Below are 15,789 nucleotides of genomic sequence, written 5' to 3'. Positions count from 1 at the left end.
ACAGGTCATCAGGAACCTCATCAGGCACCAAACCTTCCTCAGACCCTTCATCCACCTCAGAGATGTAATCCAGAGGCTGGAACAAATCCCTGGATGAGGGTACAGAAAAAGGCTCAAATACAGTCCGTACCGACTTCTTCAGGGCCTTCCGCGGAGTTTCCACCGATGCATGGGGTACCTGCAGTAAAGCCTCCAAAAAAGGCATGGACGTCGAGCGTGGCGCTGATGGCTTCAACACAGACCTCGAGGGCGGTGCCCCGAGCGTGTCCTTCGACGGCCTCGGCACCGATGACATCAATGTCTTATTAGACCTCACAGGCTCTACGGGTCTCGTGGGCGCTGAGGACCGGGACCTGGAGCAGGCATGGCTAGAGCGATCCACCTTCTCCGACCGGGACCTCGAAGGTTCCAGATGATCTCGCCGACCGCTCGAGTCCGAAGGCGTGCGAACGGTGGCCCTAGCACATTCCCTACCAGCTTCTTTTGAAGGCGCGGACGGAACGGAGCCCTGCAATTGGAAAATCGCCATCATCTCTGCACGAAATGCTCCCCATTCCGCAGAAGAAGAATGCTTGTTGGGACAAGCAACCTGCCGTCTGGCCGAGTGACGGGGAAGGCGACCGGTGACGGCGCTTCCACGAATGCCTCGAGGGGGCAAAGTAATGGCGGGAATCACTCCAGGACCAAGACTCCCTGGACTTACGCCGACGATGCGGAGAGTCACCCCTCGAATAGTCGGTCGAAAGCCCAGCGGATTTCGACTTTCGGGGCTTGGAAACCCTACCTACTGACAGCTTCTTTCGCTCCCGCAAGGCCTTCGACGTCAAAGATTGGCATTCGTCACAGTCACCGGTGGCGTGGTCCTTGCCGAGGTCGTGCGGGTCCGTAAGGGACATCTTGGGACCGCAGTCCCGAGACTTGTTAAATCCTGACCGTGGGGTAGAAGAAGAAGACATGATAATTTCACAAACCAAGTACGAAGAACCGATAGGTATCAGAAGAACCAAGGCACGCCGAGATCTCCGAAGCGCACACGTTCGTGGAAAAAACAGAACTGAGGCTACGGGCATTGTGCGTCCTACTTATAAAATCCAGTGACGTCGGCTCGACGGAGGCCCTCGAGAACACGATGCTGAACATTTTCCAAAGCATCACAGCTGTGGTGATTACCTGTCATAGATGTGGAATACGTCGGAGGAACCAATCCCTTCGAAGTGTTGAATACACTGGTGGACGAAGAGTTGGACTTCGATCCCAAGTTGCGTGTGTTGGGATGACATAGTGTTAACAGCAAATGAGGTGCCTAGTGGGGTTGGGATTGGCATTGGTGAAGAGGTGCATCGCAATGAGGTGGGGAGGAGAGGAAGGGTCTGCTCTGGGGACGTGGGAAGGCTGGATGCACAGGAGTAAGGGGCTGGAGAAAATGGTGTACAAGAACAGGGCTGTCGGCAAAAGCATGAAAAGGTGCAGGGGAAGTGGATACAGAGACCAGGGCAGGAGACAGGGCAGAGGGCATAAAGCAAATAGTGCCGGCCATGACACGGGGGCAGGGTAAAAAGGGGCGGGTGGGGGGCGGGGAATCAGGCGATGGAGTTTTGGGGGTGGGAAAGTTTCAAGGGGATGGGGGAATGTTGGGAGGGGGGTGTCGAGGGATGGACCGCTGAACAGGATGAGGGTGGTGATATGTTTGTTATGGTCTGGAATTGGTCTGGTTCGTTTTTTAATTATGTGTTAAACCAAATAAAGATAAAAAAATAAAAAGGTTGGGGACTAGCAATACTACACAAACACCAATATCCTCTGCTTATCAAGGACACCTTTACCAGCACAACAGAATATGAATCCCTTCTTGTAAAATTCCAATTCTCACCCTGAGCATCCTACTCATTTATAGCACCCCCTTGGCTACAACAAAAACGTCGCAGACACTCAACGACGCTCTCAACTACGTTTAACCTACATTCAGCACTCACCATTCTAGGCGACTTCAATATCTGGTTTGATTCCTCTTCAAACCCCATGACCCTCTCTCACAGATACCCTAGAAGCCTTCAACCTGACAATGCATTGTTCTGCCTACCTACACTGCAGGCCACACCCTTGATGCGGTCTTCAGCATGACAAACATCAATCCACTCTGCCTCCACGCCCCCAACATGGATAGATCACTCAGGAATCTTCTCTTTACCATCTTCAGCCCCATGCCCCATACCCCCTCCCAAGGCCACACCCAGCCACCACCATCTGCACTCCTCAACCCACTCTGGAACCAAGTCGTTATCACCCCTGACCTTGCCTACTCCCTCTTCAACTCACTCCAAGCACCCTCCCTCCAGGAAGGCCACCCCCGTCCCCATCAAACTCCTCGCCTACTGGCTCTCCAGCACCCACCCAACTCTCACCCCAAACAAAATGGACCTCTCAGGTGGTACACCACCCACCTCAAATCTCTGAAACCCTCAAGCACTGTCTGGAACGGACCTGGAGAACCAACCCAACCCCCCAAAACAAAACCCCTCTGGCAAGACTAACGAGGGTCTACAGATCGGAAATCATAAAACCCAAAAAAGCATTCTATGGGACAAGAATAATGCCCCGTCCATTGCCCGCCCAAATTACATCCCCTGTCCCAAACTCCCTCCCGATGCAAATCTTTGCTTCTTTCTCCTCAATCTCACACCAGGAGTTTCTCTCCTAGCACAAAGCCACCTGTCAGGGTCAAACCCCCAGCCCCCCCAGAGGATCATTGCCCGTCCACACTCAGCAACAGCCTAACATCAACCTCTGCAGGCAGTATTAAACACACAATCGTTAACCAATGCCTCACATCGGCAATCTTCCCAAAAGCCTTAAAAAACCTACATCAAACCCATCCTCGAAAAACCTAAGCTCGACCCACTCCTTCCCCAGAACTATCAGCCCATTTCCAACACCAGCTTCGTGGCCAAACTCATGGATCGCACAGCATGCAAGCAACTCGGCCACTTCACTGAAGCCAACAACCTTCTTGACCCTGCCCAATCTGCCTTCAGACACCTCCTCCCTAGTGTGTGTTTGGGACAATCTAAAAAGAACAGCAGATGCTGTAGAATGCGCTGTGCTCATTCGCCTGGACCCCTCTGCCTCCTCTGATACCACACTAGACAGGCTTCACTCTTTAGGAATCAAAGACACTGCCATCACTTGGATCTTCTCCATTTCTTATCACTTGCAAATGATGCTCCTCCACCCTTTTACCTCTGCACTACGCCCAGTGCCGAAAGGGTTCCCAAAGGGAGCATCCCCATCTCCCCGCCTCTTCAATATCCATCTGAGCCGACTACCCATACTCGTCCACTCCCACAATCTCACCTGCTACAACTACGCAGACGATACCAAGATCATCCTTAAAATCCCCAAATCACCGGGCTCCACCCATCCAGATCCGTAATCATGCCTCTTGGATATGGGCCACTGGACGACGACCAACCACTTCATCCTCAACCCTGGGAAAACAGAAATCCTAGTCTATGGAAACCTGTGCTCTATCCCCTGGCCTCACTCTCTGGGTCAACCCCTGGCAACCTCCACTACGGTAATAAACCTCAGATGCACGCTGAACACGGATAGATCCCTCTCCCAAAACATCAACTCTGTATCTAGAACCCGTTTCCACCACCTTCGCATCCTTCAGCCTTATCTTCCCATACCTCACCTATCCTCAACCAATCTCTGCCATCCACTCCATCATCCTCTCCCACTTCAACTATGCAAACTGCCAGTATCTGGGCGCACCCACGTTCCAGCTTCGGAAACTGCAAAGAATCCAAAACGTTGCAGCCCACCTGCTCATTGGCCTCCCTCCCACAGAACACATCAGCCCCACACAGAATCCTCCATTGGCTCCCTAATGGTCGACGAAATAAAACCATGTGCATTACTCATGGTGCTATCATAACACCAGCCCGGAATTCCTCGAAGACAAACTCACATGCTACCACACCCCCAAGACACTGACGTGCAGCGCAGCCTTTCTCCTAGCCATACCCAAATATAACTGCACCAGACTGGGCGGATCCCCTTTCTCTGTCCAAGCCCCAACCATCTGGAAGCCTATGCTCCTCCACAACGACAATCGCCTTGTCTTCAGAAAGGCCTTAAAAACCGGGCTTTTTCCTTCCTTCTCATGAAACCTTCTTGCACTCTATACTGGGATTGACCCGCGTACCGCTGCACTGGCCTAAACCAAAGAATACACCTACTCTTCCAAACCACCCTGGATGCCGGCAGCGTTTGCAGCGGCACGCATGAACTCAGCCTTCTTTCCCTCCTGCCCCATAGACTTCCATACATCACCCTCCCTGCTGCCCGGACCACCGACTCTATAACCAGCGCAAACTGGTTACCAAACAACTCCTGTATATCTGATTGCACCTTGGATGTGGCCACTTAAAAAGGTGTCTGGACAGAACCCTCGTCCAGATGGACCTCTAGAGATTGCAACAATGGCAGGACCAGTTCGAACTGGGGACAGCTATGGTCGCGCACATGGCTGGATGCCCCAACCTAATTAGCAAGAGACCTACTCAAACATTTAGAACGCTCAACCTATAGTTATCATTGGAGGAGTAGTGACGAAATGCACCAGTTAAACCGGGGCTATTGGATATGGAACACACTTTAATAGCTTTAGGGGGTACAAATAGAGATGCACGAAGACGCTCTTTTTAACGTTGGGGACGGGAAGGATACCGTTGGTCTTAGGTCATGGGTGGCAAGATGGATTTATTTCCTATTACACTCAAAGAATACCACCAGCCAAGGTAGTACGCCAACCCCATCACAAGACGCACTCGAATGACCAGTCTATCGTCCTGAGAGATAAAAAAAGAAAAACACTGAAATAATCAAATTCTAAAAGGTATGCATAAACCACAACACGTCAGTGGACACACGCCGCAGGCACATCTCCCCATCTATGCATTCTAGAATGCAGCTATGGCTCTGTCAAATCCGATCAAGCAGCTCGCATAATTTACCACACTGAAACCCCTGACATGCATCAACACCTCTGCCATTAGTATACAGCGGCAACCTACGTTAAACATTCAGTCTAGCTGGACACATCGACTCTCCTGCACTAACACTTCATCTCAAACTGCCAAAAGCCCCCACCCACCCACATGCCTGAACTCTGTGTTGCTTGTTGGGGCCCAGCCAGCCCTCCCAAGTCTTATCCTGGCAGAATGCACACATGCATTTTAAAACCAACTTAGAATCTCCCATACATGGACTTCGGTCCCTGAGGGCGTTCCAACAACAAAGCGCATTGAGGCCATACAAATGGGGAAATTGAGCTATATAAAATGACTACAATCCAATTGATGGTGTGGTTCACAAAAAAATGTGAACACTGCCTCTTATTCATACTACTTTCTGGCATTGCTATTTTACCGTGTCCTTACTTCCACCCCCTTTTGGCAACACACTAATTTGCTCTTCTGCTCCTATGCTCTTGTCTCCCATTCATATCACCCAGAGTTTGTACACTTGGCATGAACATGTTTAAGCCATTTGCTAGTAAGTACCATGGCCTTAGCTATAGCCAGCGAGTCTTGTGAAGATGGTTATTTCACCTGCCATAGCCATTCTTGAATCTTGGATTTAGATGTGTGCATCATCAATTGGTCTCTTATGTATGCGTCAGCTACACCAGTAAATTCACAGATAATAAACCTAGCAGATGTACTAAAAATACACTTTTCCACTTTCTGCACTTGTCCTTTCCGCTGATTGTTCTACATCTGGTAACTTCACTATCCTAAGAGCCCGTGTGGCAGCACAAGTTTCAAAATGTCCACATATCAAAAAACCCATCTAGTCCTGAAGCCACAAACTAAAATGCAAACAAATCCCATCAATCCTCCCATGGTACAGATGGTTCTCCTAGTGTTGCCGAGAATTTTGGTGAGGTTCCAAGTGTGGGGTTTGTGAAGAACACAAAGTGTTTCCCATGTCCCCAAAGAAGCACCTTTGGGATTTGGACAGTGAGCCCACTATGCAAGACCCTACATAGGGGGCAGGGTAAGCTAGATACTATCAGGGGTTACCTCCCCCACCCCGCTCTGGGAACAAGGAAAGTAAGCATTTGATTTCCTCTTCCCTTACTTCAAACCCCCAAATGTTTGCTCTGGGTAATTCCCATATAATCAACAAACATGTCCAGGGCCCCATTAAAGTTGTTGGCTTGGTTTATGACCAATTTCGTTGCCGCCCGATTGTGGAGACCAATGAAACCTTCCCTTCCATTACAGGGATGAAACCTTCCCTTCCATTACAGGGAGTGACATGAAGACAGCTGGATGCCAAGAGAAGGCGAGAGAAAGTCATCCATTTCGTGACCGTGCAGAGGAGTCTCTCCCTCGTAGAAGGAGCAGGGCCAAAGAGCCACGCAATCAGCGTGGTGGGTGGAGACCCAGGGTAGCCAGCATGCGCTGCCGCATTGACGTAGGCGAGGATACCGATGAGCTTGGGAGCCACCAAGCAAGGAAGCAAAACCAAACTGAAAGAAACCCATCAATCCAGCAATCTCTAGCTCCCTTTCCCAAATTCAGGATACAGTTCCAAAACCAATGTTCAAGAAACTCAGGCTTTCCTTCCGCAAGCTTCAAGCACTGATTTACAACACATTGTTCCAAAAGAGCTCGAGGAAAGCCTCAATAACTGGTTCACAAAACAATGTTCCAAAGGGGCTTGGGTTCCCTTCCCCAAGGTTTAATCACTGGTACACAATGTTCAATGAGTTTCTCAGGGCTCCTTTCCCCAAGCTTTAAACACTTTGATTCACAAGGTTCAACAACTGTTCTCCAGTATTCAACAGGACTCTGGACTCTCCATCCCAAAGTTCAAAGTCTCTTGTCACACTATTCAACAGAGTTCTCCTTAATCACATTAATAAAGCACTTTGTCACAATATTCAACAGGCTTCTTGTTTTCATAAATTACTTTCATAGTTGTTTCGGGTCCTCTAATCAAGGCGCAGTTGATAGACTGCACGGTCCACCTATTCTAGGTCACGCAACCATATGCCCTTAGCTTCCCAAGCTCTCCTCATTGTGTTGCATGCAAGTTTCTCAGCAATTACTCAGTTTTCTTTATTGCTTAATTCCTTTTTTGTTTTGTAACAAAGACCTTTATTTGGCTCCATTTCACATTGCGTTTCCTTATTTTGCTCACACTTAATTTTGCTCCCCTTTTCTGTTGCACAATATCTTTCCTTGATATTTGCAAGGGTTTGCCCATTGCCCATAAGATGTGTCTTGCTTTATACGAGTTCACTCTGATACTATGTTCCACACACTTTCTTGCCTTTGCATCATTCAGTTAATTGTTTGCTTCTTCACTCGATTGTCCTCTTGTTCATGCTTCTTGCTTTCGTTCAGAAACTCGACAACGTGCATACTGCACGCCGCTACATTGTATCCAGTCACTTGCATTCACTCGCACACCGGGTTTCTTTATGAACTGAAACTCACTGGTCACTCTGTATGTTCTTGCTGCTTCTATGGCTTCTGCTCTTTGCACTCCTGTGTCATTTCTCCACCCCGGGGTACAAGCACTCTGAAGCTGCCAGTAAGGGATCGCCTGCCTACATGACTTCCCTTCATCATTGCGGTCAGACCCCGGGAGATTCAATTCCCTCACCACACTCCCACATACGACCTCTCTCTGCTTCGCTACAGCGTATTGGCGTGCTGGTTTCTTACGCTCCACGACAGCTTGGTTTGGCTTCCTTTCTGCTCCCCGTGCCTTCTGTTTGCTCTTGCGGCTTTCTTCTTTTATACCGCTGCCAGTCAAGAATAGATTGCAGGTGCGAAGTATCAGACTCAATTGCCTGAACCTATTAACGCGACATGTTTTGTTCGAGTCATAGTATTCCTCCATAGCCCTCTTCCTCGGCTCAGTAATATACTGGTGTTTCAAAAGAGGATTATGCATTACTCTTTGAAACTGCTTCCTTGTCTCAGCACCATACTTGTATTTCCGAAGAGCGTTCCGCATTATTCTTTGAGACTTATTCCTCATCCCAGTACTTGGTGTATTTTGAGAGGATAGGAATGGAAATAGCCTATAAAAGCTGAGGGAGAGTAGGGTAAATCGGTGTTGGAAAAGGGGGTGAGGGGGGGAAAATACCATGTCTCACCTTCAGGTACCCTTTTTCCAATCCAAAAAGGACCCTCAACTTGTGTTATCCTCCCTCGCTTGTCCACCCCCAGGTTTGGGATCCAAAAGCGATGGTCCTTGCCATGCCACCTGAACAAAAGATCCTTGTGGAGTAGGTGCGAGTGCCTTCAGGTTTGAATAGCTCAAAAACAGAACATATGTTCTATGGATTCAGGAAAGCCAGGGCTAAACTAGGACAAGAATATAAAGGTGTTTGAAGTGGAAGGCTGTCAAATCTCAGTATCAACTAAAGTTAAGACCACAGGTGTCCACATGGAAGCCTGCCTTGGTGCAAACACTCATGTAAACATGGTTGTGAAAAATTCCCAATATCATCTAAAAGGCTTTGTCAGATTAGTTCTCTGGTTACCCAAAAAAAAAAAAAAAAAAAAAAAAAAAAAAAAAAAATCGCAAAACTCTAGTTCTTACTCTTTACTTGGTGGTGCCAGTAAGGAATGTGTAAATAAATTGCAAATTAGGATTGTATGCAATATCCCCAAGAGGGAACACGTAACTATGCCCCAAAGAGAACTGGTTACCAGTGGCTGTAAGGGTCCATTTAAAAAAAAAAACCCTGGTTCACAAATGTATTTTTGATGAAGCACCCAGTTACCTGAAAGAAAGCCTTGCTCAGTACAATTCACAACGATCCCTACGATCCAGTACGGCCAATCGGCTCCCAGTCCCCAGGGTTAAAAGAACAAAGAGGAATGGAAGATCGTTCCCAGTGATGGCTGCCCAAGCCTGGAATGATCTCTTTATGGATGTATATGCCTTAAGACATCCCATTTTCTGGAGAAGTCTGAAACCCCTTCTTTTTGAATGAAGCTGGTTGAAAACCTTCAATTGTCATGTCTAGCTGATGTGTCCTTGTGTTTTTGGAGTGGCTTGATGCCTACAAGCTTTTGCGCCATACAAATAGATAAGTGTCAGTAAAGAACTGGCACTCGGCCACAAGCACACTCCCACCACTTTTTCCCACCCCAACGGTTTAGAACTCACTCTCATACATTCACCACGTGGAGCACCAGTGTCTAAATCATGAGAAGCATGCAGCCATTAGATACAACACACCCATTATCCAGTTTACCATTTAATGTCAGACTGATATTGACCACAGCTACAAGACCACCAGCGTAAAAACCGTAGGGGAGACTTCACCTCAGATTAGGTTGTTTCATGTGTGCTCATAATGAACATCTGCTGCATCAGAAAGATTTGACACTAAGGGGTGAGCAGGCGAGGATAAGAAAAGAAAAATGTCATTCAGACAAATCGAGTGCATTTAGTGAAACAAGTGGATTATTCTCGAAACCATTTCCCACAATACACCTACAAATTAAGTAAATACTGTAAAGAATGATACCTCACTCCATTTCAGCATCGCACAACTATATAGGGAACCTCCTCACAAATCACCAAAGATAAATGGAACAAAATAAAATGACCTACCTCAATGGGGTTGAACTTCACACAGGATATGCTGTCAACACCCCACGTGAACGATCGCATTGGACTGCTTCTCTGCTCATCCCAAATATCCACCTGCTGTCCACATGTGGCATAGACTGCGTCTTTCCAGTGGTGATCAATGCCTGTGTACATAGTCTGCAATCACAAGTGGAATCAATGACAAACTAATATTTAGAATGAGCAAAAGGTATTTTATTGTATGTATAAAAAAAAGACAATCACTCAATAGGGTAGCTCTAAATTTTCAGTTTCAAGTCATTTCTGTGCAGAGTCGACATTGTAAGTCAATAAATACAAATGGTCCCGGTGCTTTTCATGTCTGGCTAGAACTTAGCTCCCTGGCAGGGATCTTGTAGTTATATATTTAGAGGGGCTCTGGTGTCAATCAGCTGCTCTGTCTGTGAAGCGGAATTCTCCTGAAGCCATTAGATTTAGCAGCTCCAAGGTAGCCATAATGGGCAAACAATGTTTTCATGTAATTCACTCCTACCCAGATGTGCAACCCCCTTCACACCTACGAATATCGTTTTTGCCATTTCTCTACCAATTTGTGCATCGCTCCCTTCAGGTTGTAGGCAAGGCTTCTGCGCTGCAGGTCAGAGACAAATCAGACTTCCTTCAATGAGCATTTTAAACAGTTGCTTGGTTTGGAGGCTGTCACATGTCCCTTGAAAGGGAGGAAAGGCTCTGGTCTCGTCGCTGAGCAGTCCCAAAGAGTGCAACTCGTCAAAGTGAAATCTGCCAGGTTAAGACGAGTGTGAAAGGATGTCTGGGAAACACCACAGGCAAAGCCTGGACATAGAAATGTAAAGTTCGTCTGTCAGCCACAACTGATTGGGTGGCTGCCAAAATGTTTAAATGTCCCACAAAGCGAGAAGGTCTGGGGCGTCATGTGATAGGTGCCCAAATCAATTGCAAGCAGTTTCGAATCAGAGTATAGTATGCATTGGACTGCAATCACGGCAGACACAAACGATCTTGTAGGATTTCCAAAACACGCCGAGTAGCACCATACCAGCAGGTACAGAGCACGGTAGGATGATATGCGAGACGATACATGCTGTGCATCACAGCACATTTGTGCTCATTGACGTTTTTGTAATACAGTAGACCTGTGCTGAGCAGTCCCTCCAGTAAGCACCTGGTGGTGCTCATCTATCATACGGAGTCGGCCCACAAGTAATCTTAATCTATATAGGGATGGACAAACAGAAGAGTAGACCGGATTAACTGTTCACTCGATGAAACATGTGCCAGAAGCTCACGGGACAAAAGCTCAATCTAGTGATGCCTCTAGCTGTATGTGTGTAGTCTTGACTATTTAAAGTCTGATATTAATGAACTGTGACTAGCAGCCTTGGGCTGTGACGGGAGAGCACTGTACCTTCTGGGTTACCGGGGGTGTATAATTTAATGTGTGGACGTTATTGTGTATTCTGTGACATAATGTACATACAGTATCATCTCCGGGCACTAAGGCCATATGTTCCAAATGACCCCCAAAATGAAGTTGGCCCCTCAGTACCCATACCCACGTCCCTACTGCCACCGGTCTAAAGTGGATATTATCCAGTGCAACCCATTGACAATCATCTTGATCCCTTAAATGTGGATCAGAACTCCAAGTTGGGTCGCCTTGTAGTACAGGCAGATATTCGGAAACCCCACCCACACTTACCCTGCCAAAGGAACCTCAGGAGGTGTCCCTTAGCATCACCAAACACGGCGTCTGGGATATGAATAGGGAGCATCTGAATTAAGTAGAGAATCCTGGGAAGGAAGTTCATCTTAATGGAGTTCAGCCGGTATTGGCATAGTTGACCTACTCCGATTTGACCCCATCTTTTTGGTCGAATTCGGTAGGGCAAAAAAAATAGTTGTGGGATGGGGTAAGGGAATAGGATGAGGTAGGGGGGGAACTCAGAGGGGCTATGGGGCTGTCCCCCCACATTAAGGGGGCTACATGGAGCCTCTCTCTGCAGTAGGTCAAATCGGCAGGAAGTCAAGTTTTTTTTTTTTTAGGTCAAACAACCCATATCCGTTCAGCTGCCCCAGTCATGACATTTTTGTCAGCTTCCCCCATTTCTCCAGCTCACTAAATAACTTTACCAGAAGAGGCGGCTAGTTCGCTTCATATAGACCACCCATGTCCCTCGTCACATTCATGCCCAGGTAACGCAGCTGGTCCTCTTCAACCCTCATCCCCAGACTGGTCAGGTTCGGTCTATCCTCTACCCCCATCTGGTCGAATGGGAACAAAATGGATTTTGCCTGGTTTATTTTAGAACCTGAAAGGCCCCATACCGTTGGACTATCAACTACTGCCGGGACCGACGACATTGGATTCCTGAGGTGAAGCAAACGGTCATCGGCATACAAACCCAGTTTGTATTCCACCCCTCCCACATAGATTCCCTCAACTCGGGGTTCATTGTGTAGTGTTTGAGCCAGAGGTTCCATGGAGAGAGCCAAGAAAATCTGTTACATCGGACAATCCTGTCTGGTACCCAAACCCAACCCAAACCATTGTGAAAAGTCTCCATTGGCAGACGCACAGGCCACCGGGGCCTAATACAATGCCAGGAAACCCCTCAAGAAGGTGGACCCAAATCCCAAAACAGAAAAAAGGTCCTGTCAAAGGCCTTTTCTGCATCGACCAATAAAAGCGTGGGGTTAACCCCTCACCCTGCAATCGGGCCCCCTCGATCAAATGTAGTGACTAACGCATCGTGTTCACTCCTTGCCTACCCCCCTTATGAAACCCACTTGGCCTGAATGTACCAGTCGTTGCATATGTGGGTCTAGCCTCGATGCCAGGACCAGAGCAAATTGCTTTGAGTCTGCATTGGGAAGCGAAATCGGGTGGTACGAACCGCAGGCCCACGAGTCTCTCCCTTCTTTGTGCATCAGCGAAATAAGGGCCCGCACGAAGGACTTCGGGGCTCCACCGGTGTCCAAATTATTTAACACCTTCTTGACCAGGTGAGGGGTCAAAACAGTCACAAAAGTCTTATAAAAAAAGGCAGTGTACCCATCTTACCCCAGGGCCTTTCCGGATTGCAGATGGCGGATTTCCAGACGGTTATCCTCACATGTGATAGGGGCGTCCATTTACTCAGCTTCTTCATGGGACAGCATCGGCAACAACAACCTCCCCACATAGGCTCCTATACCTTCCTCATCTGGTCAGTCCTCCCCCTTATATAGCTCTTCTAGAAGTCTGCAAAGGTTCCAATCAATCCCCTTGTCGACATTCCCTCCGAGCCCCCTGGACCATCCACCTCCGATATCCATCTGTCGGCCCGTTGGCCCTGAAGCCACGCTGCCAACAGGGCATCTGCCTTATCCCCCTTTTCATAGTATTTCTGCTTCAGGAACTGAAGCTTCCGGATTACCTTACCTTCCTCCAAGAACCCGAGTTCCTCCCTCTTACCCCTGGCTTCCTCTATCAGTTCCCCTACTCCCTCCCCCGTCTCCTGTGTCCGCCTCTCCAAGTCCCCCATCTCTGTCCGTAACTTGTTCTCCAGCAAGGTCCTCCAATTCCTACACGCACCCTCTCTGATCAGCAGGACCCTCCGTGTTGCCTTCCCCAAATCCCAGACCGTGCCCTGGTCCACCTCCCTGTGTCATTCAAAAGGATGCAGTCCTGTATGGCCTCTAACTCAAAGCAACAGACGGGGTGCCTGCATGGAACTCGTTACATCTCCATATCTAGTATTGGGGGGCTAAATCTAACCAGGACAGGTCTAGGGGATACCATGTTGTGGTCGGACCTGGACCCCCTCAAATTATGAGTGTAGGTCCCTTGGGGGCATGGAGTAAAAGGTGAATCTGCTTTCCTGGTGGTGAAAAAAAAGCCACATATCAAACAAGCCATGCAAATCCAAGCACCCCTGCAGTTCATCCCCACCCATCTGCGGGGGTTCTATCCCAGTCATCCCCATGGCCTTTTATCTAACGACAGGTCGGCCCACATATCCCACCACAAGGTGTCCTGCCCCTTCATTCAAGAGTTTCACCTGCATAGGTTTGAGAAAACGTTGCTGACCCCGATTAGGAGTACCGTAGAGCGCCACAAAGGTGAACCAGACTCCCTTCAAGAGGCCAGACAGTAATATAGCCCTCCCATCCTCAGACCTCCAGACTTTCTCTACTTCTATTTTCCATCTATTATGGAGCAGGATGCCAACACATAATCCCAGAAGCGCCGTTAAGCTCCAGGCATTCCGACTCCTCTTTTGCCTTGAAACCCCCCAAAGCAACTTAATCTGCGCCCGATCCGCGCTAGCATCCACTGTAACCCTGATGATTTAATATCAATACATGCACGAGATGGAGTGCATACTACGAATCCCCATGATCATTTTCCTTTGGGATTCACACAAGGCAAGCTGAATCAAAGATGGCCGCCGCCCCGAACTCTCCATTTGCCTGACTCTTTCCCACTGTGTGCCTGTCTTTTTATGATCTGGATTGACTGCCATTCAAACTTGAGCAACACACCAATAGACGACAGGCTATCAGCCGGCCTAGGAAAGAAGGCCTGCTGACCGAGCGCCACAGGCGCCATCAGGCTGCCTGTTTTTTACTCGCCTTCCATGACACTTTGGTGAGTCTGTTCCACGCCTACGCACAGACCATAACAAAAATCTATCACGCAAGTCCCTTTTTATCTATTATACTTATTACCAACGTATTACCAAAGACTCTAAAAGGTGCCAAGACATCCATGAAGAATATCTAAAATAGATTCCCACAAGGAAAAACAAAAAACCAAGAAGCCCTTAATGTGGTACCGCCGCTACCCACTAAAAGAACACACCTTAACTCTCAATGCAGAACTCCCCAATTCTCCTGCTCTCATTATTCAGAAAAGAAGGTACTTAAAGTAACACAGGATCTTAAGGCCACATCCTGCCCTGCAGATGACTGTCCCACAAACATCTTCAAGGAATCTACAGACGTACTGGTCCCATGGATCACTAAGCTGATAAACCTATATTTTGATGAAGGTGTGGTTCCTGATGCACTCAAATCCGCCTGATAACCCCCTTGCTAAAAAAAGAAAATCTAGATCCCACTAATAAAGACAACTACAGGCCAATAACCAATGTGGCCTTCATTCTGAAGATATTGGACAAACTAGCATACATGCAACTTCAGGCTCATGTCGAAGAACACAATATCCTTGGCACTCAACAGTCAGGCTACAGGACTCGTCATTGGACTGAGACGGCCATGTTCGACTTAAAGTCCACTCTAGCGGGCATAGCGGACAAAAATCAAGCAGCATTGCTGATGCTACTTGACCTCTCCGCAGCCTTCAATCTAGTTGATCATAGCCTACTAGTGACAAGGCTAGGAGAGGTCGCAAATTGCTCCATGCTTGCATCAAGATGGATAGCCTCCTTTTTGGGCCCTCGTATGGTAAGGGTTTGCGTGGGAAGCAATCAATACACTCCCATCTCTAAAACGTGTGGGGTCTCACAGGGTTTATGTCTGTCGCTGCTGCTTTTAAATTTGTACATTCGACCTCTCCTTGATCTTCTTAGCAAGCTTGGAGTTCAATATACAAACTAGGCAGACGACACTCGGGTCATTTTACAACTAAGCGGTCTGTATAAGAACGATGTTGAAACCCTCAATAGCATCTACAAAGCCATTCAGGACTGGATGGCCTGCAACTCCCTAGCATTGAACAACAAAACTGAGCTCATGATAGCGTCCTCTAAGAACACCCGGAACAAACTAGATTCTGACTATGCCAATTTCCTTATTGCAGACAATACCATCACTGTCCAAAGGAAAGTAAAAACTCTGGGAGTCGTACTAGATGAGGAGCGATCTATGAAGTCTCAGGTTTCCAACATCAGGTCAAGCTGTAGATTGATTAACAAGCAAATCAGTTAAATTCACCCATTCATAAAAGCTGAAAACTGTGCACTCCTGTCTATGGTGTTGATAAACTCCAGACTTAACTATTGTAACAGTCTACTGTCTGGCACTACTGCTGCCAACATTCAATCCTTACAGGTGGCTCAGAACAACGCTGTGCTCACCATCTTTAATCAATCTCATCGCACTCATATCTCCACCTTCAGAAAGAAGCTACAT

General features: G+C 47.8%; 1 protein-coding gene across 1 annotated transcript in view; it reads right to left on the bottom strand.

The window, feature by feature from the left end:
* DCAF13 (DDB1 and CUL4 associated factor 13) overlaps positions 1–15,789 on the bottom strand; it is a 675,264-nt gene that overhangs the window by 445,532 nt on the left and 213,943 nt on the right. Inside the window, exon 5 of the mRNA XM_069621473.1 lies at positions 9,655–9,810. Within this exon, the coding sequence (XP_069477574.1) occupies positions 9,655–9,810 (156 nt within the window). The remainder of the gene's footprint in view (positions 1–9,654; positions 9,811–15,789) is intronic.

Source organism: Ambystoma mexicanum, chromosome 5q (genome assembly GCF_040938575.1).
Source record: "Ambystoma mexicanum isolate Mex_15411 chromosome 5q, UKY_AmexF1_1, whole genome shotgun sequence".
Taxonomy (NCBI): Eukaryota; Metazoa; Chordata; class Amphibia; order Caudata; family Ambystomatidae; genus Ambystoma; species Ambystoma mexicanum.
This window is presented reverse-complemented; position numbering and strand designations above follow the sequence as displayed.